Genomic DNA, 27,648 nt, shown 5'->3' on the forward strand with positions numbered 1-27,648 from the left:
ATGAGTCAGAAACCAGCTTTCACTCACATGTGTTTCTCTTTAGCAGCTGGGTGGCTGCAGTATCATCCCAATCATGTGCAAGACAGGTTACTGTGATAACTTATCCCATTAGTGAATTATGATATGTAAAGCTGTTACGACCTCTGTCTTATCTTCAGTTTCGACTGACAGTTCATCAGGCCACCTGCACAGTCTGCTCTTGTGGGATTTCAAAACAGTAACTGAGGAGGGAGATGCTTGTGTAACACAGGCCTGCATCTAAGTCTCCTGCTCCTTCAGGAATGCAGAATTTCAAGATAGAGAACTCAGGAAACTGGGGCCGTATTTCTTTCACCGTGTTACCATAAATTAGATTTTCTACAGTGCTTCTACTTACTTGTAGCTCAAAACATTATGCTTTCCCATGAGTATTTACATTTACAATTTTCAGTATGGAGTAAAATTATATCCTAATACATTAAGGGCTCCATTACAAAAGTTAACTTTAATGTAACCAACTTAAAAATTTTGATCCTGTATACCAGTAGACAAAACTATTTTGTTAAGCTGAGCAGTTGAACAAGACTTGGCAAAGACTACTCCCCTGATTAGTGAAAACTACGGATTAATAGTTCTAAAGACTTTAAAAAATGTAATAAGCACAAAATATATTAAACTATTTCCTATTTCATGGAAATGACCTTTAATTTTAATACTTATAATTATATAAATGAATGTTTGTAAAGTGTTTGAAGGCCAGCTAGAACATCAATTTTATAGACTCCTTACAACTGGGCTACTCTCAACTTACAGCAAAGTAAAAGTGATCATCAGTACAGTCCAGCTCATAGCAGTGAGTGTCTGGAGTCTCAAAACACCTGAGGGTGAGCTTTGGCCCAAAGTCTGCCCCTCAGCTCTACAGGGACAGAACACCGGTTTCATTTATACATGTTAGGAGACTAAGAGGTTAGTTAGGAAGCAGGGGACAGTAGGGGTGGTCAGAAGTGGAAGCACAGGAAACAGAATATGAAGAGGCAAATGTTGACAGTGTACTTTATAATAAAGAAGGACCCATGGCCAATGGTGAAAATCCCACTGGCAAGACGCAGTCACAGAAATGTGTAAGTCCCTTAAATTCACCTCAGTGTCTCCCTGTCACCCCCTGAATATAGTCTGGTTTTCCATGGAGGTCTGACTACATGAAAATAATTCAATGATCATACTGACAAGATCATTATGTACTTTATGACACTTGCATTTTCCATACATCAGTAAGTTGAAATTTTGAAGTATAATCTTTAGTGGAAAACATTAATATATGGTAATTTCATAGGGTTTAAAATTACAGGTATATAATCAAGACTCCATTACCAGTGCTTTATTTGAGAAGAGAGTGCCTAATAAATACTAAAAATAAAATAGAACCAAATAACTTCCAGTGCCTGGGAGATACTGTTCATAAAACACATAAAATATTTCAAAATATTCTGTGCTAAAATGTTAAAGAAATAAACACAAAATCAATTATCCTGGGTCACAGTTATGTGATGATACACAAATCACATTTTTAAAAAGATTCAGTAGTTATAAGACAAAAATACAAACACTGTCTCGCTATTGTTTTTATCTAGATATCTATATGAAAAAGTATAAGTCATAATTTAAATTCTCTAAATGAGGAGCTAAATACTTTAAAATATATATTATATTCTCACAATTCCCTTGAAAAGACAGAATATAATCATGATGTTTTCATTTTCACCTGCAGAAACTATGTTTAATTCATTGATTTTTATTTTGTTAAAGAAAAAAATAAAGTTATCAGAACTAAGAATGATTCTGTACAAGCCTTCTCCCTCATATCATGTCACTAACATGTTGATAAAGGAAAAATAAAGTTTTAAGTTCATAACATCAAGGATGACAGGAGAGAGGCAGGGGACATAAATGGACAAGAGACTTCAAGAGATTTTGGAGACCTGAAAATAAGTCAAGTCATATTAGTAGAAAACATATTGTAAGGGAAGCCTCATTCTAGTATATACCAGGAAAGAGGATTAAATATAGAAAAGTAAGGAAAGAGAATGGACAAGCTAATTATAGACAAAATGACAGGACTATGATTAAAAGGGAGTTTAATCAAATGTTTATGTCAATCACTATCGAGGACCAGTTATGACCAGATATAAAGAAACCAATTAATTAACCATCCAAAAAAACAGAAGAAGAAAAAAGAAAGAAGAAGAAGAAAAAAAGAAGCAGCAGCAGCAGCAGCAGCAGCAGCAGCTACTTTAACTATAATAAACGAGTAATCCCAGAAAAAAAGATGCTGGCATAGAAGAGTCCCTCAGTTTACCTGGACTAATCCCTCTAAGTCTTCATTAAACGAGCCCTGGTCCATTATTAAAGTTTCCTATCAGTTTATGCTTATAATTTAATCAAATATCGACTTTCAATAGACACTCAGAAAAGGGCTTGAATAGTGAAGAATCAGAGTTTATGTATTAATTCTGAAAAACATTCTTATAATTGCCATTATATAAATACTCCATTGGTTTTAAAACTCTTGTAATCAACCTATTCTGAGAATTTGGAAAAATCCTATGTGTACAACATAGAATATAAATTTTTTGAAACTTAAGAAAAAATTAAAGTGTAAATAGAAATTGTTAGTAGACGGGAGAGAACTGCACAGAAGTGCTAATATCCTGTTTTATGAAACACAATGTCAAGGCATATTCTACAGTTGATTGAGAAAGAATTAAAGGGGTTATTTCATTATATAAAGTTTCTAACCTAACTAGTAAAAGAACAAAAAGAGTGAAATTTAACCATTAGTAGCACTCCTAGAAAGAACTTCCTATATTTACTATCTCCACTTCCTCCCTCCTGTTTTACATCAAACAGGCTGCAAACAAGCTATCACAGCCACTACTCCGGTGGAACAGCTCCTGCCGAAGTCTCCAGCGCAGAGCCAATCATGGATTAATTCTCAGGACGCATCCCACTTACGTGCAACATTTAATGCAGCTGGGGTCATGTGGGTAACTAGACTAGAAACATAAACTTTGTGGCCTCGTCTGGATTTAATTTATGAATTGATTATAGTGTGCGCAATTTAATAGATCTTTCCATTTTCAGTTTCTTTATCTGAGCATAAGATTAATAATAGTACCTACGTCACAGGGGTGTTGTAAGGACTGAAAGAGTGACGGTGTGGATAAGGTACTTAGAATGGTGCCTGGAACACAGCAGGGGCAACACGTAAACTATTACTGCTGATCACGCCCTGCCGCTCCAACACTTCCTCCACTCTTTCCAGCGGGAACGAGTTCTGGCTCTCCTCCTGCATTGGGACAGGCGATCTCTTCTCGGCCTCCTCTACCAGCTCTTGCCATCCGCTTGATCTATGAACACTGGTGGGCCTCTGACCCCATCTTCAATCCTCTTCTCTTCATCTACGCACAGATTTTGGTGACTTTATTATGTCTAGTGTCATAACTTTTTATGATTTCTGTACGCCTATATTTCCAGAATTTTTGTTTATAGCCTACACCTGCCCCATCAACTCCAGTCTTGGAACTCTAATTGTCCCCTTACTATCTTCAGTTAGCTACACTTACTAGACATGTCAAAACTGACATGTCCCAAGTGAGTATGTGGCGTTCTCCCCACCAACCCTGCTAGTCCCCATTCTTTTCTCTTTCAGCAAATGGAAGCGCCATCTTTCTAATAGCTAATACTAACAACACTATAGTCTCCTCTGTCTCCTAGTCCTACTGCAGACCTGTCAGCTAAGTACCCACAAGATATATCTGGAATTCATCCTCCTCTGCTCACTTTGACCACGGAAGTCTGGGCTTTCCTCCACAACTCCACAATGGCTTTCACCTTTTCCCACTATAATCTACGCTTCCCACAGTAGCCAGAGTGGCCCTTGGATTTGTCTACTGTTTATGTCCTTCTTTACGGTCCATCGTATCTTCCCATCTCTCCCAGAGCAACATCCAAAGTCCTTACAATAATGACAGGGTCACACTAGTGTCTCCCTGCTCCTTATCTGGATTACACGTTACTCTTCTGTCTCTTTTCCTCTGATCCAAGCCAACTGGGATAGGCTCCCACGTCAAGCCCTTAGCTGTTGTTTGTCTGTCAGCCTGAAGCACCTACTACAACATAATCACATAGCTCCTCTGCTCAATATCATGTTTGCAAAAATATGACATCTACATCTCTTTCCCCCCTTTTTATTTATCTTTCTCCACTGTCAGCTATCCAATTACTGTTATATATTTTAATTAACTATTTATTATTGGTCTACCATGCCAGAATGAAAGCTTCAAGAGGCAAAGATTCTCTAGTGTATTTGGTCCTCTGCTGTACCTCTATTGCCTAGGAAAGTGTGTAGAACAGACTCAGTGCTACATAAATATTTGTTGACTACATTAAAGGGAGATGGGAGGATCGGGGGAGTGAATCAAAAGACAATGACCAAATCGATCAATGAAAACTAATAGTAGAAGTATTTTCTTTAGCTATGTGGTATTAACTACCAAAGATAATACTTAAAATAATTAAAGGAGTTACCTCTGTGTAGCTAGACTGAGCTTGGAAAGGTCTGATCATTATGCTATTTTTAATCATAAGGATATTATTACTTTGAATTACATTTAATGGAAATTAGAAATACAATGGATCAGACAAAGTGAGAAAGGAAGAAAGTGATGAGGTTGACGAGGTTTTTAGTGTGGGTCAATCTATTTTATTAACACATGCGATGCAATCTTAAAGCAGAAGAGAATATAAAAGCAGTTATTTGTGTGTCTACTATACCTGTATGCTAAGTATTAGGGTAAAGAGGCAGGTTATACACAAATTATGTCAGGTAGTCTTATCGATATCCACATGAGGAAGTTATCATCATCTTAACGTTAGACGGAAGAACACTGGCATCTGAGCAGGCTAAAATCCAGTGCCCGATGTCCCGTCACTGGGAACTGGCAGGCAGAATTCGAACCCATGTCTGTCTGACTCTAAAATAACCAGCATTATATGGCTGGTTATCTATAACAACAGAAGAATGAGTGGTTGTCAAGCTTTTAAAATAAGGAATAAAAACAGAATATGAACAAAGTATGTGTTTGTGTATGTACATACATTCTGTTAATATTATATCCCCTTAAATTGCTCAATTAAAGAATAATTTCTTTCTCTTCATTTTTTTCTCTTTAGGCAAAAAATATTCCATTTTTTTCTTTTTTGAATATTCTTTTAAAAAAATCCTCAGCCAAGGATATCTTTATTGATTTTAAGAGAAGGAAGGATAGAGATAAAGACAGAGAGAGATGTGAGAAACATTAGTTGGTTGCCTCCTGTACTCACCCTGTTATGGGGATTGTAACTGCAACCTAGCTGTGTGCCAAGACTAGGAATTGAACACTCAACTTTGTGGGGTGTACGGGATGATGTTCCAACCAACTGAGCCACCCTGGCCAGGGGAAAATATGCTGCTTTTAAAAAAAGATTTATAAATGTCCTTTCGGTTTTGTTTTGTTTAAAGTTTAATTGATTCACTGACTTTTTTGAATACCACACTGCAGGCCAGAAAACAGAGCTGAGTTCAGCAACTAATAGAAGCCAGGTTCTGGAGAGCTTAGATTACCAGTGCCTTCCTGTCATCTTCAATTAAACTTCCTCATGTACTTTACAAGATTTATAACCCCAGGCCGAAAAGCTGTAAACTGTCCCAGTTTCAGAGTGAATGTCCCAGAAGGAAATTATGTTTCCTGTACAAGAAAGGCAAAATCCTCCATGGGAGAGGCTTCCAAGAGCAACGTGGGTGGGTGGCGGGGTGGCAGGAACCCTGGGAAGGGGCTGCGAAGGGAATAGACCAGTCACTCAAAAAGCTTGTACCCCAGGGTTTGCAATTTGAGTTGTGGGCGCCACAGGAGCAGGTTTATCTAAACTGTACATTGACACAGTTTTGATTTTCTCCTACAAAATAAAAAGCAGAAGAGTAAATGATCATCTGTGGAGATCATGCCCTCTCCTATTTCTAAAACAACTCTTGTTTGAGTTCAGAAAGTCTTGCCATCACCACTGCCTTTAACAAATCTATCACCTATTAGTGTAACTTCTTACCTACCTCCCTGTCACATTCAATTATTTTCTTACTCACATGTTTTAAGTCTATAAAACCTATAACCAAAGTCTTTGCTCCTGTGATTCAAACTATTTAATAACAGGATAAAAGACATTTAGTAATCTGGCTCAAAATTAAACTAGAAGGCCCACATTTTAAGGAAAATTATCTCCCTTTTTAAAAAGTATTTAACAAATAAAGATTATCTTTTCCACATACTATCATCTAACACCTCACATGTATAACCAGACTAGTATGAAATAAGAATAAATTTTAATTTTATAATTTTCTTTCACTGTACTACTTCACCAGATATTTTGGGGGAAAATTAAATACTCCAACATGAATTCTGCTCACAGCTGGCAGCTCTCACATGCCAGGCATTGTGTGTGGTTTTGATGCTACTGAACTTTGCTACGAGAACTTTAATTGTCAAAAAAAATGGGGAAATATAATTAGCAGAAATATTCTGAATACCTAAGACATATTTGTTGATAAAAATTAGTTTTCTGATTTTGAAAGTTAAAGAATTCATTTCTACTTTTTTTAGACTAAGAAATAGTACTTCCCTCATCTCATAGTTAATATCTATAAAAATAACTCTGATTTTAACTCATCACTTTATATGAAAATATTTCTCATACTTTCCAAGTTAGTTAGAGAATGAATATTTAATGTACTCTTTTCAAAACAGAAAAATAGAACAAGCAGGTTTTACCTTTTGTGTTAAGTAAATGCAAATGGGCAAAGCATCATGTAATGCAGGAAGACAGTTCATCTTTACCAATGTAACTTCCTTCTAGAGATCGCTGATATAGGGAAAATCTAGTTTTATGTTCAATATATTCAAATTGTTGAATTGATTACTTGATTAATTCTTTATCAGCCAAATACAACCAAATATTTTCCCATGTGAAAAATTAAGAAATTTAAAATTAAGAGTCCCACCTTTATTTTAATACAGATACTACAATGGATACTTCAAGTCAAATGATAAGAGACACTGGTGATAAAGGAACAAGACTGCCTGCACATATCATAAATTTAATCCACGTAAACAAGGCTATTTCAGGATTAATTCAGAAGTATATAGCTTTCAATAGTGCATTCCTTTTGTAAGATTAAATTTTAGTGACAAGGGCAATTTTTATATTCATATTATTAATTAACAACATGAATTAATAATCTGGGTATCTTGAAGGCAATACTTTTATGTTGGATTAGCTGTAGCATTGATATTTTTTAGCATTATGTAAAAATTTTTTAAAGGCAGACTGTGATCTATTAGCTGCAAATTAGATACATAATTTTTTCCTTTAAATTTTTTTTTATTTTTATAGAAAGTAAGGGAGGGAGAAAGGATGGGAGAGAAACACCAGTGTGTGCCTCTCACATGCGTGTGCCCTACTAGGGGCGTGGCCCGCAACCCAGGCATGTGCCCTGTCTGGGAATCCAACCAGCAGCCCTTTGACCGGCAGACAGGCACTCAATCCACTGAGTCATACCAGCCGGAGCAATAATTTCTGAACACTAGCTCCATTATTGTATTTGGCTCGTCTGAGCAAAACAAGACTGAAAAGAAAGAAGCTACAAACACAAGTAGCTTTAAACTAGTAGTGCATTCCAGAGCCCAAGCCCTTCACTATATCACCTATTTAGTTTTTCAGTACCAAACCGCTAACAGACTTCGTAATCTGCTTCCTGTCCCACAGCACTGAAATCCCATATCAATATAGGAACATTATTGCAGAGAGTTAGCCACACAGAGAGCAGTGAGCTAATGAATGACTGCCAGAAAGCAAAAGGAACCCGATAGCTATGATAAATCCATAAAAGACCAAAAGAAAGATATAATCAGTGATCATTAGGGCAGAAGCAAAGGATTATTAGTTCCATGCATCTGGGTAATCTCTGATGGTTCCACTATGTGTCATTTTGAAACTTAATTGTAGTTCAATATGACCAACCAATAAACAAGAGAATATTTAATTATCTTAATTATATTAATTGTATAAACATATATGTTTAACTTAAAATGACTTACAATTCTAAGTATAAATCTATAGAGAGCTCCTACTTAAAATTTGAAGTCACTATAATACAAATTCTTACATACTCATTTCAAAAATAATTACTAGAACCTGTCCTGGCTGGTGTGGCTCAGTGGATTGAGCACCGGCCTGCGAGGCAAAGGATCACTGGTTCAATAACCAGTCAGGGTACATGTCTGGGTTGCAGGCCAGGTCCCCAGTAGGGGGCACGCAAGAGTCAACCACACATTGATGTTTCTCTCCCTCTGTCTTGTCTTTATAAATATAAATAAATAAATAAATAAATATATAGGAAAGAACTTACTATATGCAAGGCCCTGTTCTAATTCCTTGGACTACAACAATGACTAAAATATAAAAATATTACTGTGCCTACAGTACTTACATTCAACAAAGTAGAAAGAGGTAATAATAAACTATGATTATAATAAGTAACAAAATTGTAGGTTAGAGGGTGATTAGAGCTGCAGAGAAAGGAAAAGTACAATGAAGTTCTACAGTGGGTAGTGAAGATGGGCAGCCTGTAGAGTTAGTTAAAAGGTTAGTCAAGGCAAGCATCAGTTAAGAGGCAACACTTGAGAACGTGACTTGAAGAAAGTGAAGGATTTAGCCAGGAAGCAATCAGGGAAGAACACTCCAGGCAAATGAATCAGCTAGCACCCATTTCTTCAGATGGGAGCAAGACTGGGCTATTGAAACCACTGCAAGCCTTTGAGCAAGGAAGTGAAATGTGCCAGTTATGTTTGAAGTGTTTTATGACTACTGACCCACTGAACTCCTAAAACATCCTCATGTGATCAGGGTCATTTTTATTCTCTTTACAATGAAAGTGTGGAACACAGAGGAGTTGGGTAAGTTGCCCAGGGTCATGCAATTGGGAAGTGGTTAAATTGGATCTCATTGCAGGCACTCTGATTCTAGGGGTGAGCTCTTAATAAGTAGAGCTCTATTTGCTCTTTGAATATGACACACACATGCATGCCTGCTCACGTGTTTGTGCACACGCCCACAAACACACACCCACAAGAGTGCTGAGGAAGCTGAGAGACCAGAGGGGAGAGTTTGTTCCCTACATTCTATTCCTCTCCATCCACATTATACTTTCTTCTATATTAGATATTTTACTTGTTAATCTTTAGATCAAATATCCATTTAAATGAAAGATATTCAAATTGATTCAAAGCACATGCTGTTATTTTCAAAAGAGAGAAACCAAATTAACAATTCTTAACATATAAAATAAATATTGTGGAAATACATACAGTTACGCTTATTTATTTTAAATAAAGAGAACATACTAAAACAGTATTGAATTGAAACAATATACCCTAATATTTTTATTAATCTACAGAGAAAAGTATAAGAACATTTTCTGGCTGAATATCCTGAATAATTAGCTACTAATTATTTATATTATTTACTTGGAAAGTGCTTTGGAATCAATAGAAAGACCTCATAAATTATGATTTATAACTCATATTCCAAGGCAAATGAAGATAAATGTGTCACTGGGATTTTTTTTCTGTATAAATTACCTTGGTTCTATTAAACATAATATTCCTCTCCTATGTACATTATCACTAAGGGTTTTTGAAAAATGCTGAAATACATTGATTGTTATATGTAAGGCCACAAAAATTCTAATTCACAGATGATTTCACCATGAAAAAACTATACAAGTTGAAATAAATATTAATGTCTGAAATATAATATTCTCTAAATCATATAAAATACTTTTATTACAGTTAAGATGAGCTCCTCAGTACTGCATTTACTATAGCAAGTACTCTATATTTATTAATTAATAATCAATCCAAAAAGTAATTAAATCCAATTTGCTAGAATAAAATTATCTAAGAGAGAGTCTACCTCAGTCAAAAAGGACATGGGTGAAAAGAATACTTTTCGTTTACTATCAATAAAAGAAATAAGACAGCTTTCCCCCAAATGACATAAAATTACCATGACTGTTATACACAGCTCTATATTTTAAAATGTAACACAATTTCATAACAGCAAAGCATATCCAGCAAGAGAAGAAAAGAAATATCTCCCAGACGGCTGTAACCACAGAGAAACCCTGGGCAAGAGATCACACATGGCAGATACAGAAAGAGAATGCGGGAGGTCAAAGACAAATGATATTCCACATCACCTCCAGAGTCAACATGCTTTGTGTAAGACCACTTACTTCCTATATTTTTTCAGCTACTATTCTTGCTTCTTGTGAATTCAAACAGCTTAAATCAAACTCTGGAAAGTATTATTTCTGGCAGTTTTAAAAACCTAGATCTCTTCCTATCAACCATCTTCCCAAAATTAATAATAAAAATAAAAAATGTTTCTTTTTCTCCTATATTCTTAAGAAATTCAAAGAACTTACACAGTAGATGCATTTTTTCACTTTGCTGCACAATTTCACTTGACATCTTAAAAGCCAATATGAGCTTAAACCGAAGCAAACCTGCATTATTGAGTAATGAAAAATATCCCTTATCACTCCATGGACTTTGTAGTATCTCCATATTTTTCAGTGAAACTATAATTTTTCTTTTTAGTAATTAACTAAGTGAAAGCTGATTGACAGATGAAAGAGAAAGGGATTTCTGAATTGTTGAATATTTGACAATAAGTGGGGGGTGGTTTGTGAATGTATTTTGGAGTTTCATTTTAACTGTTTGAGTCAAAGCTAACTACCAAAAACAAAATCAAGATAAACATTATTATTAGGCTTCAAGCTTTGCTTCTCAGATGAAGAAAGTTAAATATTTATGTACATTTTTTATGTGTATATATCTTTAAAAACAATGAAGAATATTTTCATATTATACCTTCTCCCCCCTGAAGAAAAATAATCATAGCTACTTATATAATGAAGCTAACCACCTGATACCTTGGTTATTGATCAGGACCCAGTGTTTGAACTTGGCTAGGTTTATTTAGTCTTATTTGTTCAATCAAATACTCATCTATCTGTTACAGTGAACATATTTGGTGGATGTGGTGACTTTAAGTAAGGAAGATTATCCTAGATAATCTGAGTTGGTCTGATTCATCTCTTGAAAGGTCTCAAAAAGCAGAACTGAGGATTCCTTGAGATTAAATTCCACAGGCATAGCAGGTTCAGCTCACACTGAGTTTCAGCCTGCTCTTCCCGCTGTGCTGGCGTTAGGGTTTCAGACTTGCCTAGCCCATCCCCATGAACAAGTAAAATAATTCTTTACAATAAATCTCTTCATATATCTCTCTTACTGGTTCTGCTTTTCTGGTTGAACTCTGACTAACACAATTCCAAACTGGAGGAAAAAAGAAAAGTCAGTAACTCAAGAGGGAAGGAAGTTGGCAGGCTTTGTTAGCGCCCCACCCCAGGCTGTGTCTACATGTGCCAACAGACTCGAGTCGGACAAACAACACACGTTTGTGTATACCTACACACACACTATAATGCACACACACTCACACACACCCCATCTCACATCAGAAACAGCAGGTTTCCAAACGCTCAAACTCCTGTGTGCTTTAGACCTGAAATTTTTGACATTTAGTGATTCAATTAATCAGAAGCATCAACAAAGGATTCCTGCACAACTGAAGACTGGGGTTCGACAATGTGATAGCACACTCTAAATAATACAGTGATGCGCAGAAGGAAGGAAGTGTGTCATATTACTTAACAAGAAAGACATTTTACACACTTTGATACAAACGATAATCATCTTTATGAAACAAAGACAAATGCTTCAGCTAACAAATGATAGGTTTGCTCATTCAACCAAAAGAGGTTTTAACTTCGATAACATAAGCCAAATAATCCCATCACATTGACAGAACTACAGAAATATACTTTTCAAAATCACAAACGACAATTTGTTACAAACAAGTTTCTACAAATTGCTTTTAAACACATCCCCTGCTCCCCTTCCTTACCTGGACTGCATGTCTTGTTGGGTTCTGGCCTGACTGGCTTCTGCCGGAGGAGAGGTGTGAGTGACCCGCTGCTGAAGTTCCACCAAGGACTGGTAATACTGTTGTTGATGGTGCTGTTGCTGCTTGTAGCGAGACAAACTGAAAAACAGCCCTAAAATGGCTTTTAAGTTTCCATTTCTTATTTCTGTATCAAAGGGAAAACATAAAAACAGTATCATGTGAAATGAATGTGGTTACCATTTTTATTTTTTACAAATGAAATTCTAGATGCCATTATCTTAGATGGTATATCTATGAATGTAAAAATGTAATTTGATTCTCTCGGTCATAAAAGCAAGCACCTCTGAATCTCTGAAACATGCTACTGTTTCCAAATACTTGAAATTTTAGGGAGAAAGTGAAGGGATGGAGGGTGCAGAGAACAAAGTTTACTTGAGTGATGCTCTTTGCTGACCCTGGACTACAATTTTCTACAGTTAGTTCTTCTTGGAAATGGACAGCCTCTCTGTCTCGTGCTAGTCGTTTGACTTGGTACTCAGCTCCCCTCACAAATACACACAGCTGTCACACACAAAGCGATGGCTGTGAACCGAAGCAAGCAAGCCACTTAAATGTCATTGTCCTGCATTATAAATACTGATGGGTTGGGTGCAACTCATAATAGCAATTGAATTTATAGCAGTCAACATTCTTTCTAAACTTCCACCACACAACTTATTAAAATACACATATATATAGATATACGCACATACTATATATACTCCAAAGAGCTGAGTACATCATAGGTACAATTTCAGGTGGTCCAATTCTTTTATTTTTAATTCAGGGTATATATCAGTGAATAATAAAGATCAGTTTACTTATGACTTGAGATAAAATGGAAATCCTAATTCTAACACAGGGGTCTGTGTACATTTTTTTAATATGGAACAACAAGTTTAAATGCACAGTGTAAGCTACAAACTGAGACTTTCTTCAAGATTTTTCTCTTGAAGATATAATTGAAAAAATACGAAAAGATATAGAGTAAAGCTTGAAATAAGGCTATGCAACCAGTAATTGTATTTTAAATAAAACCTGCTACTAGCAATAAAACACACCCTACTATGAGGTTAAGGCTTTATGTCCTTTTTGGAGTTTAGGAAGATTAATAAGCTATTTCGAATCCTTGCTCTCTGATGATTTATAAAGTCATACAAACTATGCAGTGGAATTATTCATATGAAATGAGGCTGTAAGTTTTTCTTCCATTTTTTCACCCAAGCTTTCCTCACAGTTGGCATAATATAGAAGAGTGGACTTGATCAGTATGAGGCTTCAGTGAGAAAGTATTTTCTTACATAAACCTGAATGATCTTGGAGTTTCAATGTGTTTCTTGTTTTATTATGATGCAGGGTTAAATTATTTAGAAAGTCATTTAGAGCATTCATATATTTTAGAAAATAAATAAAAATCCATAGGTTTATGTTAATAAAGAATGCCATGTGAGAGGGAAGATATATGTAAAATAGTAGCATTTTTAGCTTGCTTTTAACCACCTAGAAAGTAAAATATTATCTTGGAGATTTTTATCAAGTTTTATTCTAAGTAACAGAACAATCAGTGAGGTCTGAGCCTAAGCTTTTTGGCTCTTAAATATGTAATTTAATATTAGACATTATAAAATGTAAATATAATAAAAAGGGGGAGTAGTGGGAGAAATGGAGACAACTGTAATTGAACAACAATAAAAATTCATTAAAAATAGTGAAATGTAATATTAAAGAAATCTAAATACAGAAGAAAAATGGAGAAAAGTCAGTCAGTAATTCTACCAAATATTCATTATGTTTGAAAAGCCACACAATTCCTCTTTGTCCAATAATAGCAAACATTTAAAAACTTAAAATTATCTAGTATTTCTAGTGTCTGTGATAAAAAAAAGCCTTTTCAGAGCCAACTGATTGTAGTAGAAACTTTAAACTATCTAAATGTTCACAGTGTTTAACAGTAGCTAGCAGAATTTTTTAATATAAGAATTAATATTCTAATTAAAAATGGTTGTCATTGATCTAGATCTCAAAGGACTTGCTATTTCATAACTTAGCAATTGTTTTTTGTTAATAGCACTTGACACTTTTTCCTTAATTTATATATATATATATGGTAGACAAAGATTCAGAAAAAAGATGACAGAAGTAGCTGTCCTTTTCTACTTTTCTGTATTCAATTTTAATGATGATCTTTTAAACCTTAAAGACTTAAAGCCTTTATATATAACAGTTATTAAATACTGTTAGTGCTAATTATTTAAGAGCTCATGCTGACTTATTTGAAATTATGAAATATTTAAACTAGAATTGCCAATTTGATCATACTGATAAAATATTTGAGCATTATACTATCATTACCTGTATTTAAGTCTATGTAATATCCAGCATTATCTATCCACCAAAATTACTCTAGTTAAGACTCTAAAAATACTGTAGACTGGTGATATCAAAAACACGTTCTGTTAATTGCCCCTTCCCATATACTTAGTAATATAAAAAGCAGTTAACGAAAGCATACAATAATAACCATTGCATTTACATTTCTATTAGTTTAGAAACTTTACTCATGTCTTTTATTGTACTAAGGAGCTATGCACTTTCAACTTACATTTCTTGCATTATAAAGAAAACATCTTTTACAAACTCGGGCATCATCTGTGACAACTGCGCTTTCCCTTACCTTCCGCAGATAGACCTTGAACGTTGACTCCTCTGGCTGCTAGAAAACTAAGGCAGACGTCAACATTCTCAATCTGTAACACAGAGAGCAGGGAAAAAGTAACTTAGAGCATCATAGTTAAATAAATAAACAAACTAGAATAAAACCAGAGAGAAAGATAAGGAAAGAATGAATGCTTTACATTCATTTCATACTAGAGATCTTTACCAGAGTTTAACTAGAATTATTTTGGCTAATTGCAGAATGAATATAAAGCGTGCATTGTCCTGTTTGGTACTTACAAACAATTCATAAAGGCCTGGTCAAGAATGGCATTCTCACAGATTAGCAACCCACCTACTCATAAAAACCGCCTGTTGTGATCCACAAATAAGATCTCTTCACAAATGAGTCTCAACTAAATCACCCATGCAGGAGGACATGGTTGCTTGTGTGAGTCTGGGAATGTTAGGATGTGGGTATTTGAGAGTCAACCAGTAATGTCTGCTAAGTATGCCTAAAGATAAATGAGATGGACAAGGAGTTGATACAACATGAGTGGGATGAGCATACTTTCATGCTAAATCATAGCAAGTCTTTATTTTTAAAACTGTATTCATATTTTTTAAAGATTTTATTTCTTTATTTTTAGACAGAGGGGAAGGGAGGGAGAAAGAGAGCGAGAGAAACATCAGTAGGTGGTTGCCTGTCACGCACTCCCTATGGGGAATGTGGCCCACAACCCGGGCATGGGCCCTGACTGAGAATCAAACCTGGGACCCTCTGGTTTGTAGGCCAGTGCTCAGTCCACTGAGCCACACCAGCAAGGACAAAACTGTATTTGTATTTCTATAGCTGGTTGAATAATTCTCTGATTAAATACATATGTTGCCTTTGTAATTCAAAAGACTGATGCCATGGCTTTTAAACAGTTTCAATATGATAACCAGCTTGTTAACAACTTAGCGTGACAAAAAACCCCAACCATTTATGTTGATTCACAGGCTGATCTCAACAGTGGCCATGGTGTTATACGGCAGTTAAATGTCTAAGTCTTTTTTAAAAGAGTGTAGGAAACTAGATAGTTCCAGTTCTTCATGATCATCTCCCTTCATGACCACCAAGTTATAAATATTGAAATTCTAAAGTAATTAGGAGATTTAAAGTTAATACTTGGCAAAGTATTATTTTCTGTCTCATTAAGTTCTCATCAAAACCTATGCATGAGGACAAACGAAGTCCTGCCAAAGTCCTCTCTAGCTTAGTTTCACAGCAAGGTCAAAATGTCCCTTAAAAATAAAAAGAAAAAAATGATTCAAGAACCTATCTTATAAAATAGACAACTATTTATTTTCCTCTTTAAATGTAATTTTGTATAAAATTAACGATATCTCATGAGATGGTCTTTGCTTTAAAATGATTATAGCCAGGATATACACATTTATTATATGAAAAGTTCATTTTTATATTGATTCACTTCAAAGTGAGTTTAACTTAAATGATTCTATTGAAAAAATAATAGAGTTGAAGGTGCTGAATATAACATGACCAATCTCAGTCTATCTTCCTCTTTACAGATTAAACAACTGACCTGCAGAGATGGTCTCAGGTAAAGATGAGCAAGAGAAGCCAACAAAATAGTATATACTATGTGATGCTCAAGTTATATGAAATTCAGGGTGAGCAGAACTAAACCATGAAAACAAAAGTTAGAATAGTGACAGACTTCTGGCCAAGATGGAGGCGTAGGTTGAAACACTGTGCCTCCTTGTACAACCAAGTTTAAAGACAACAAAGTTTTAGTAAAAAAAAAAAAAAAACTCAACCAAAACACAGAAAATTGAACTATACTACAGCCAACAACAACGAACCATTCAGCCAGACCAGTAAGAGGGGTGGAGCCAGTGACTGGCAGAGCGGGGTTGCATAGAAAAACTTGGTCAGACCAACCCAGGCTCCTGGTCAGTGGTTGGCAAATCCCCAGGTGTGGGGTTGCAATGGGTGGACCCAGTGAGGGCTCAGGGCAGCTGGCTGACCGAGGTCACACATTCGTGCACAGATTAAACCAGTGAAGAGGCAAGCAGTGAGACAGACCACACAGGCCCCAGCAGCAGGAAGCAGCAGAGGGGACCGCTATTGTCCCTCTCTGACCCCGCTCCCACATACAGCGCCACAACCCAGGGACCTGGGCGGCCCCACCCTGGTGAACACCTAAGGCTCCGCTCCTCATATGTAACAGGTGCAAAAAGACCAAACATGGCTCAAGAAGAACTCAAAGCCCCAGAGCCCATAACTCTAAGTGACCAAGAAATAGTCAAACTTTCAGATGCACAGTTCAAAACACTGGTGATCAGGATGCTCACAGAACTGGTTGATTTTAATCACAAATTAGAGGAACATATGAAGGCTAAACTAATTAAAATGAAGGGAAAGGCACAGAAAAGCAATAGTGATGGAAAGAAAACTGGGACTCGAATCAAGGGAGTGGACCAGAAGGAAGGAGAAAATGACCAAACGGAAAAATATGAAGAAACAAGAATACAAAAAAATGAGGAGAGGCTTAGGAACCTCCAGGACATCTTTAAATGCTCCGACATCAGAATTATAGGGGTACCAGAAGGGGAAGAGGAACAACTACCAGTGGAAAACTTATTTGAACAAATAATAAAGGAGAATTTCCCCAATCTGGCAAAGGAAATAGACTTCCAGGAAATCCAGGAAGCTCAGAGAGTCCCAAAGAAGGTGGACTCAAGGAGGAACACACCAAGGCACATCATCATTATATTAGCCAAGATGAAAATGAAGGAGAGAATCCTAGAAGCAGCAAGAGATGAAGGGACGGTCACCTAAAAAGGAGTTACCATCAGACTGTCAGCTGATTTCTCAAAAGAGACCTTACAGGCAAGAAGGGGCTGGAAAGAAGTATCCCAAGTTATGAAAGGCAAGGATCTATATCCAAGATTACTTTATCCAGCAAAGCTTTCATTTAGAATGGAAGGACAGATAAAGTGCTTCCCAGATAAGGTCAAGTTCAAGGAGTTCATCATCACCAAGTCCTGATTACATGAAAAGTTAAAGGAACTTACCTAAGGAAAAGAACATAAAAAATAGGAACAGTGAAAGGACAGCAAACTCACAATGATTAACAACCACACCTAAAACAAAAGCAAACTAAGTGGACAGCTAGATCAGGAGAGAACCATAGAAATGGAGATCACATGGAGGGTTAGCAACAGGGGAGTGGGAGGAGGAGGTGAGTGGAGAAGGTACAGAGAATAAGTAGCACAGATGGTAGATAGAAAATAGACAGGGGGAGGGTAAGAATATGGGAAATGTGGAAGCTAAAGAACTTATGACACAAGGACATAAACTAAAGGGGGGAATGTGGGTGGGAGGGGGTGTGCAGGGTAGATGGGAATGAAGGGGGAAATGGGAGAAATGTAATAGCATAATCAATAAACAGTATTTTAAAAATAGGCAAAGGACATGAAGACACTTCTCCAAGGAGGAGATACAGATGGCTCATAGACATAGGAAAAAATGATCAAAATATAGAATCTAAAGAACTTGAGACATGTGGGCATAAACTAAAGGGGAGAATGGTGGGGGAGGGGTGTGCAGGGTAGAGGGGAATGAAGGGAGGGAATAGAACAACTGTAATGGCATAATCAGTAAAGTATATTTTTAAAAAGTTAGAATAGTGATGAATTGTGGAGGGACACTGTCTGGACAGGGGCATGGGGACCAGGCACACTGGCAGTGTCCTTTGCTGGGATCTGAATGATGATGACCCCAGTGCATACACAATGTAAAAAATTGATTAGCTACATGCTGAAGATTGCAGGGCTTTATACACCTTCTGTTTGTTTGACCTCCATTTCTATTAGAGTACTTTACATTCTCCTCCATAAGTTTTACTTGAATTAAGAATAAAAGTAACATGATGGCTGTTTGTTTTGCTGAGAACAGATGCTAGGCATATAAGGATAAAAGTATGAAAACATGTCAGGTGGCTGTTATGAGTAATTAAAGTGAAAGATTATCATGTTCCAGATAAAGGTGATGAGAGATGGTCTGATTCTGGAAACGTTTTGAAGAAAGCTAACAGGGAAGATATGGCATAAAAAAAGAGAGGAGTCAAAGATGACCCCAAGGTTTTTGGCCTCAGCAAATTGATGGATGAAGTCTTTGTCCATTAAAATGGAAAAAGACATAGATAAATACAAGGAGTTGACTTTTGGACATGTTGTCTCATCTATTGGACATGCACTTGGAGATTCTGAGTAGGCAGTTGGACACACAAGCTGGAGTTCACTGAGGAGGTTTGGGACTATAGTTCTAAATTTGGAAGTCATCTTCATACATATGGTAATTAAAGCCATGAGGCCAGACTGAATCACCAAGAGGGTGCAGATATAAAAAAACGAAGAAGAAACATTGAGTCCCAAAGAAGAGAAGGAAGCACCGGAGACTGAGCTCCATGTGCAGTGGTGATAAGAGCAAATCCATTCTCAGTGCTGAGGCAGCACGCTTCTCACTTGGCCAGGTCACAGCCACATGTGTGGCACATGGAGGGTCACTCCAGGACTTTTACTTGCCTGTGACTGTGTCATGCACGATTTCTTGGGTCCTTCTGTTTGTAGCTTACATTTTATTGGCATGAAACACCTACGTTACCTCTCTTTTTCTTGTTAAGTTTAAACATGGTTAAATAACCATAAAATATTGACTGTATAGGGAAGCAAAACAAAATGATTCTAGGTTCTAGATACAGTCAGTTTTTTCAGAAGTTTTGAAATGTATGGGCACATTGAGCCGTGAGAGTGTTGGGGATTCTACAAAAATCATTAATATTACACAATGGCTGAACCAAAACCACAATTTCGTTGAAGTTGAACTGAAAATGGACTGCTGTGTATGTTCTCTTTGTTGAAGATACTAAACAAATTCAATATAAGGCCCATATTTTACAACCGAGTAGTTTCTACTTGTATAATTAATATTTGTCTCCAAACATTATTATTTAATTTTGATGAGATTCTACAAAACCAAACCATTCATTCATTCTGTCTTCAAACATTTATTAAACCAACTTTATTCCTGGAATTATGCTCAGTACTATGGATACAAGTTTCAGGGCAGAGTCACTATTCTTATATGTTCTAAAAAAGATTGACTGATTTCCAATATCTTCCACCATTCCCATGGAAAAAATAAGAGCCATTTTTCAAAACAGAAATTTCCTTGTCTAATTTCATAATTGTATATTTATCTTGACTCTTATAAACTTGGTAAGTATTAGCATATCTATTGCTCAATTATATATTGGGCTTCAAATGAGGAACAGTTAGAATGTGTATACTGAAAATACTAGTATTCATTAATGTTAGTGTGGAATAAAATATTCCTCCAAAATGTAGACTTTTTAATTAGCACAGCTCTTTTTGGAGCTCACACACTTCAATTTGCATGTTCTAGGACACTGAGCCTTTTAGTATTTTTACTATGATATTCATGTAACCTGTTTTGGGAAATGTAACTGGAGGAATCTTTCACAATATTAACAAAGTTATATCTTGTCCATTCACAGCTTTCTTTCACTTTTACTTATGGGTACTTAATAGAAATTTTTTTAGGTACTAAGTATGTGGATATAATTAACACTACCTTTATAGTTATTGATTCAGTTTAAACCACACCACCAACACAATGATTAATAAATTCATCAGCAGCTACTGACTCTTCAGTATGGGTAAAGAGCTCTGCAGGCAGTGAAGGGATATAAAAATGAACTATAAGGTTTTGCCTATGTGAGCTTCTGAAACAGCTGAAGAGACAAAAACAATTCATAAATTACCATAACACACACTCCAAAAGAGAATTATAAACAACACTGTATGGCAGTGAAGAGAATGGACTTAGTAACTTTCATTACACATCTGGGGAAGCTTCACACAAGGAGCATTCTCTAAACTCAAAAGCTAAGTCTGATTTTGATCTGGTGCAACAGGGCTCTGAAGGAGAGGTGGACATGCCTGTGTGAGCAAGGAGGAGTGAGAGTGCTCACAGGATGCTCCAGAAGAGATCGAGCCAATCTTGACTTTCTGCAATTAGGTTTACAGAGCTAAATTTAGCCTCCAGTTAAAGGGGCAGCTCTGTTGCCCCTTGGAACCTCTGACTAAACTACTGCAGTATAAAAAGTTAAGTAATTGTAAACCAGGAAGGCATACAACTTCACAGACTAAGTCCTCACTACAGACAATGCACCCTGGTTATGGCATGTCTTGGGTGCTAGGTACTGCTGTTGTGAGTCACATGTGGAGACTGTCTAGAATATAAAATGTTCTTAACCTTTTCTGGATGGTGAAGTGTTTTCTGACTTGTGCTATTTTTGATTAACTTACACTTCCTATTTTTATTATAAACGTGTGCTGTAGTACCATTACATAAATTGATTAAATAACGGTGATTTCAACTAAAAATATAGGTAAGATGACTTGGTTTGAGCAAACTCTTACCCTACCATAGATTTCAAAGAGTTATATAGATTTTTAGCCCAAGATATTACCCAGACATCAAGTTGTCTGGTGAATTAAAATAAAATGCAGTAATACTTTTGCATTAAATAAAATTGGTTAAGATGTTTATTTTCATTCACATAATTATTAGTTCAGCCCTCTCTCCTTTCCACAAAGAAATCACCTCATGACCCACAGAGGTCCTTCCTTTTCACATGGTGGCTATTGGGCAGTTCGTTTGGCTTCTTACTCATTCCCACGTGAGCAGACCCACTACATTTCTTGCATATAAACAGAGAAAATGACAATATAAAGGACTTATTATTCCTTCTTTCAGAGTAACTCTGTGGCTGGACAAAGCCTGGTTTATGTTACAAAGAAAGAGAGAACTTCCTCTCCAGAAAATTCCATTGCTTTAAGGAATTTATTCCAAATAATTAGACAAGTGCTCCAAGGTCTACAAAAGTACTAGAAGGTTCACCAAAAATAAGTTACTTATAAGATTATTAATAATACCAAACATTCAAAACAACCCCAATGCCCACAAAAGGATGCTGTTTAACTAGATCACATTGGAGAGTGACCCAAGATGGGGGACTAGGAGGAAATTGCACTCACCTCCTTCCAGGACATCAGAATTACAGCTAAATTAGAAAACCATCAACCTAGATAACCATCTAAAGACCAACTGAACAGAAGTAACTAAGGATTTACAGAAGAAGCCACCTCAAGACCGGTGGGGCAGGGGGTGGTCAGAGATGGAAAAGGGCTGGCCCTGCACCCAAGTGCAGTGGCTGAGAACCCAGAGACATACCTCAGCCGCAAAGGTCCCCCTTGAGGTGTGTGGTGTCTCAACCCCAAGTCAGGCTCACTAGCCCAGAACACCAGAGCCAGAAAGAAGAGTCCAAGTAGCATCTGGCAGTGAAAACCAGTGGGGATTCCTGTCTAGCTGGGTGAGACAGGAGACTGCCAGAAACCCTGGTATCCTCTTAAAGGGAAAGTACACAACATCTTGCTCGCAGGCATTCACCCTGGCTCCAATGAAGGGATGAAAGCTCAGGGGTGCTGGAGTCATACAGGGTGAGGATGCGTTGTGTGGCTTCAGGGCGAGGGTTAGAGGGACAGCCACCAGTGTACATGTTGAGTCCCTCTCTCACACAGCCCACAGATGCCATCTTTCCTGGTCAAGCACTCCCTTCACAAGGCTTTAGCCTTGGGAGCTACACTAGCCCCACCCTGACAACTCCCTGCTGCAGCCCTTCCCTGCCAAGTTCCTGCAGGCCATGGGCTGTGCTTGTAGCCGCCAGTCTAGGCCCGCACTGTAGTCTTTCTTGAAAAACTCTTGAGGAATTCCAGGCAAGCTGGGGTGGGGTGGTACTGGAGACACACTGGAGACACACAGGAGACTGAAATGAAGGCCATTTTTCCCATGCCTCCAACCAGTTCCTGTGTTGGGACTGCCCCCCTGTATTAGCCTGGGGAGTTGCACTAGCTCTACCCTGCTGACTGCCTGAGACCATGCCCCAACACAAAGGTCTGAAGGCCACTGGTGGGTGGTGGCTGGCCTCAGTGCACCATGAGACTATTGTCCAGTGGACTCAGACCCAGAACTGTCACCAAGTTCAAATCTGCATTAACCTGGTGACTACCACTTGCCCCTACTTGGTGCTTAGCTGAGAAACTGTCACATGCAACTCAGGTACTGCCCAGGCTCTTTTGGTAGCTGAGACTAAAGGATAGCTGGCAGGTGATGGTAAATCTTGGGGTGCCTTGGGCCTTTTGCTGACCTGCCTCAGGCCCTGTACTGGTGGCAGCTGGCCTCAGTATGCAGCTTGGTCTCTCCCACCTATATCCAGACACACACAAATTGAAAGGGACAGAAAAAGATATTTCATGCAAATGGGACCAAAAAAGTTGAGGCAACAATACTTATATCAAACAAAATGGACTTTAAAACAAAGGCTATAATAAGAGACAAAGAAGGACCCTACGTGATATAAAGGAACCAATCCAACAAGAGGATATAATCCTTGTAAACATTTATGCACCCACTAGAGGAGCACCTAAATATGTAAAGCAAATATTGATGGACATAAAGGGAGAAATAGTAATACAGTCCTAGTAGGGAACTTTAAACACTCCATTAACATCAATGGATAGATCTGCCAGATAGAAACTCAACAAGGAAACAATGACCCTAAATGACACATTAGACCCGATGGATTTAATTGATATTTTTAGAACATTTTACCCCAAAGCAGCAGAATATACATTCTTTTCCAAGTGCACATGGAACATTTTTCAGAACAGACCACATGTTAGGATACAAAATAAGTCTCAATAAATTTAAGAAGATTGAAATCATATCAAGCATCTTCTCCAACCACAATGGTATGAAACTAAAAATCCATTACAACAAGAAATCTGAAAAACACAAACACATGGAGCTTAAATAATACATTACTAAACAATGAATGGGTTAACAATGAAATCAAACAAGAAGTCAAGATGCCTTAAGACAAATCAAGATCAACACATAACAACCCCAAATCTAGGGGGCAGGCCTAAGAGGGAAATTCATAGTATTACAGACCTATCTCAAAAAAAAGAGGCTAGAATAAACAACCTAACTTTACAACTAAAGGAACTAAAGAAAAAAAGAACATAGAGTCCAAAGTCAGTAGAATGAAGGAAATGATCAAGATCAGAGCAAAAATAAATGAAATCAGTCCTGGCTGGTGTGGATTGAGTAAACTAAAGGGTTGCCAGTTCAATTCACAAGCAGGACATAGGCCTGGGTTGCAGGCCAGGTCCCCAGTAGTGGGCATGAGAGAGGCAACCACACTTTGATGTTTCTCTACCTCTTTTTCTCCCTTCCTTCCCCTCTATCTAAAAATAAATAAATAAAATATTTAAAAGAAATAAGTGAAATCATGTCTAAAAAAATACAATTCCCTGGCTACTGTGGCTCACTTGGTTGGAGCATTGTCCCATACACCAAAATGTTTTGTATCAATTCCTGGTCAGGGCACATACCTAGGTTGTGTGTTTGATCCCTGGTTGGGGTGCGTATGGGAAGCAACCAATCAATTTTTCTCTCTCATGGAGACGTTTTTCTCTCTCTCTCTCTCTCCTTCCCCCTTTTCCCCTTCCTTTTTCTCTAAAAGCAATGAAAAAATATCCTTTGGTATATGAATAAATGAAAATCTATATTAAAAACAAAACATCAATGAAACCAAGATCTGGTTCTTTGAAAATATAAACAAAATTGATGAATCTTTAACCAGACTCACCAAGAAAAAAAGAGAGAAGACCCAGATGAATGATACCAGAAATGAAAGAGAATTAACAACCAACACCACAGAAACACAAAGGATTATAGGAAAATACTATGGACAATCATAGGCCAATAAATTTGACAAGCTGGAAGAAATGAATGAATTCCTAGGTGGTCTAGTTTACAAACTTATGGCTATCAACAAATGAACATAAAGGAAAAGAAAAACAATGAAAACAAAAACTAAACAAACAACTAGAACAGAAAAGGAATCAGAAAAATGGACATCACATGGAGGGTTTTCAGTGGGGAGAGGGAAGGGAGGAATGGGGTGAAAAGGTACAGGGAAGAAGAAGCATGATTAGTGGGCCTAAAATAGATGGAGAGAGATAAAAAATTGTATAGGAAACAGAGAAGTCAAAAAACTTACATGTACAACCCACGGACATGAACTAAGTGGGGGGGGATGCTGGAAGGTTGTGAGGTGCTGGGTGGAGGGGGGATAAAAATGGAAATTGGGAAAACTATAATAGCATAATCAATAAAAATACTACTTTAAAAAATAAAAAAAGAAATGCAAAGTAAAGCCACTATGAGATATCACCTCATGCACATCAGAATGAGTAGCATCAATAAATCAGCAAGCAACCAGAGTTGGTGAGGACGTGGTGAAAAGGGAAACCCTCATGCACTCTTGATGGGAATGCGGACTGTGCAGCCGGTACAGAAAACAGTATTGAATTATCTCAAAAATTAAATGTGGATCTACCTTATGACCCAGTGATTGCATTTCTGGGTTTATATCAGAAGAAACTTGAAACACTAATCAGAAAGAATGTATGCACTCCTATGTTCATTGCAGTGTTTTTTACAATAGCCAAGATGTGGAAGCAGCCCAAGTGCCCATCAATAGATGAACAGATTAAAAAGGGGTGGTACATATAAACAATGAAATATAACTTGGTCATAAAAAAGAATGAAACCTTTTGCAGCAGCATGGATAGACCTAGCTAAATAAAATAAATCAGACAGAAAAAGACAAATATAATATGATTTCACTTGTATGTGAAATCGAAAGAACAAAATAAACAAACAAAATAGAAACAGACTCATAAACACAGAGAACAGACTGACGGTTGCCAGAGGGAAGGGACTGTGTGTGTGTGGGGGTGGGGCTGGGTGAAAAAGGAGAATGGATTAAGAAGTACACATTGTTAGTTGCAAAATAGTCATGGGGATGTAAAGTACAGCACAGAGAATATAATGTTGTGATAACTATGTATGTGCCAGGTGGGTAGTGAAGTGATCTCAGAAAGGTCACTTTGTGAGAATATAATTGTCTAACCACCATGCTGTGCACCTAAAAATGACATTACATGTAAACTGTAAATAAAAAATAAAACTAAAAATATTAAAAATGTGAAAAGTCATTGTCAAACCAGGAAAAAACAATTATTAGTTTATTAACACACTGCTGAGCCCTTAAATATATATATAGTATTATAGGAGAGACAGAGAATTCCAACATAATTCAGAAATGCTCTAGTCAGAGGAACACGGACACCTAGAGAAGCACATAGAAGGGTTTACTGCTGATTAGAGATCAAGGGACAAGAAACAGAGAAAGTTATTATTATCTAAGACTTATCTAACAGAGTTATACAGACATTTTGTTCTGAAGTTGCCATCTCTGTACCATTTTAAAATGAGAAAAGTGTTATTAGATCATTAAATTGACACGCTAAAGGTCACACAGACAGAATATGTCAAAATCAGAGTTCATTACATGAACCCCAGATTATTTCTGCCTAAAAGGAAGTCTGAGTTAGTCCCTGAAAGATAAGGAAGAGTGAATGAAATATAAGGATGTGGTGTGAGACGAACTCAAGAAAGAGCATGACATGAACTGGTCATGTCTGGAAAACCATGCTAGGAATTCAGAGTAGCTGGGAGCACTGAGAAATCACACAAGACACCTGCAAGGAATTCAGAGTAGCTGGAAATACTGAGAGTTGAAACTTATTTAAATCTCTCTCTACAACTTCTTTGTTGGCTGATGTAAAAACTGGCCTCTCCTAAGGTCGGTAGTCTTTCCTCAGCTTAAAGAACGTATGTACTCTCCTAGGAGGGAGCAGGGGGAGGAAACTCCAGAAGCAAGAGTCCCGAAACCTGCAGGAGAGCAGTGGCAGGAGACAAGGCCACAGACATAAACAGTGTTGGATGAATGTCCGCCACATCCTGTGAAAGGTCTGCATCTGATCTTAAACCACAGGAAGGTGAAGGTGCATTTCAAGCAAAAAAAAAAAAAAAGAAATAATCAGTGTTGCATTGAAGACATGCATTTTATATGACCACACAGTACATGCATAGCTTTATTGATAGTAATAAAAGCCTTAGAAATAAATTTCTACCACACAATCTACACTGTATTCTGATTTTAAAAATTTCTATTTTAGTGTATTTCATTTTAAAGTGACATTTGTAACATATTGACTTCTTCACGTACTGGGTAAAGAAGCTACAGTTTAAAATACCCCATATTATATGTCAAGAACAGAAGTAGGAAAATGGTTTTGAGGCTACTTCTTCCTCCCCATCCCACAACCTAGCACATGAAGAAAGTTCATAAAGTATTTTAAGCATCTATGTTATTTACTCTAAATACAAAAAAAACCCTTTTCATTTTCATCATAAGCTCTTGTAAATTAGATATTATTTTTTCCTACTCAATAGAGGCTTACAGAGATGACATATTTTTTATAAATTTGCACAATCAATAGATAGCAGAGTCAGAAATAAAACTCCACCCCAACAGGGCCCAGTAAGCTTGCTCTTTCGGCCACACGATGCTTCCTACCACTGTGATTTGGGCGTCCTGACCGAGCCATTTCCAGCCTCTGACCCCAGCTCTCTACATGACTGATGGGTAGCTAGGACATACTGTGGCACAAAACAGGTGCTCACTAAATGTTTGGTTGAGTATAACAATGAAATTTTGTCATGTGATGATGAAGACAGAGGTAGTATGCAAAATCCACTTGTTTCATACATGTTCTAAGTTT

The 27,648-nt window shown here is 37.1% G+C and overlaps 1 protein-coding gene across 3 annotated transcripts in view; it reads right to left on the reverse strand.

Moving 5' to 3' along the window:
* NAV3 (neuron navigator 3) overlaps nucleotides 1–27,648 on the reverse strand; it is a 346,564-nt gene that overhangs the window by 217,718 nt on the left and 101,198 nt on the right. For all 3 annotated transcript variants that reach the window (XM_053658773.1, XM_053658772.1, XM_053658771.1), the window contains exons 4-5: nucleotides 14,813–14,885; nucleotides 12,100–12,283 (exon numbers count right to left, since the gene is read on the reverse strand). In XM_053658773.1, coding sequence (XP_053514748.1) covers nucleotides 12,100–12,283; nucleotides 14,813–14,885 — 257 coding nt within the window. The remainder of the gene's footprint in view (nucleotides 1–12,099; nucleotides 12,284–14,812; nucleotides 14,886–27,648) is intronic.

Source organism: Artibeus jamaicensis, unplaced genomic scaffold (assembly GCF_021234435.1).
Source record: "Artibeus jamaicensis isolate MK-2021 breed Jamaican fruit bat unplaced genomic scaffold, CSHL_Jam_final scaffold_584, whole genome shotgun sequence".
NCBI classification, from domain to species: Eukaryota; Metazoa; Chordata; class Mammalia; order Chiroptera; family Phyllostomidae; genus Artibeus; species Artibeus jamaicensis.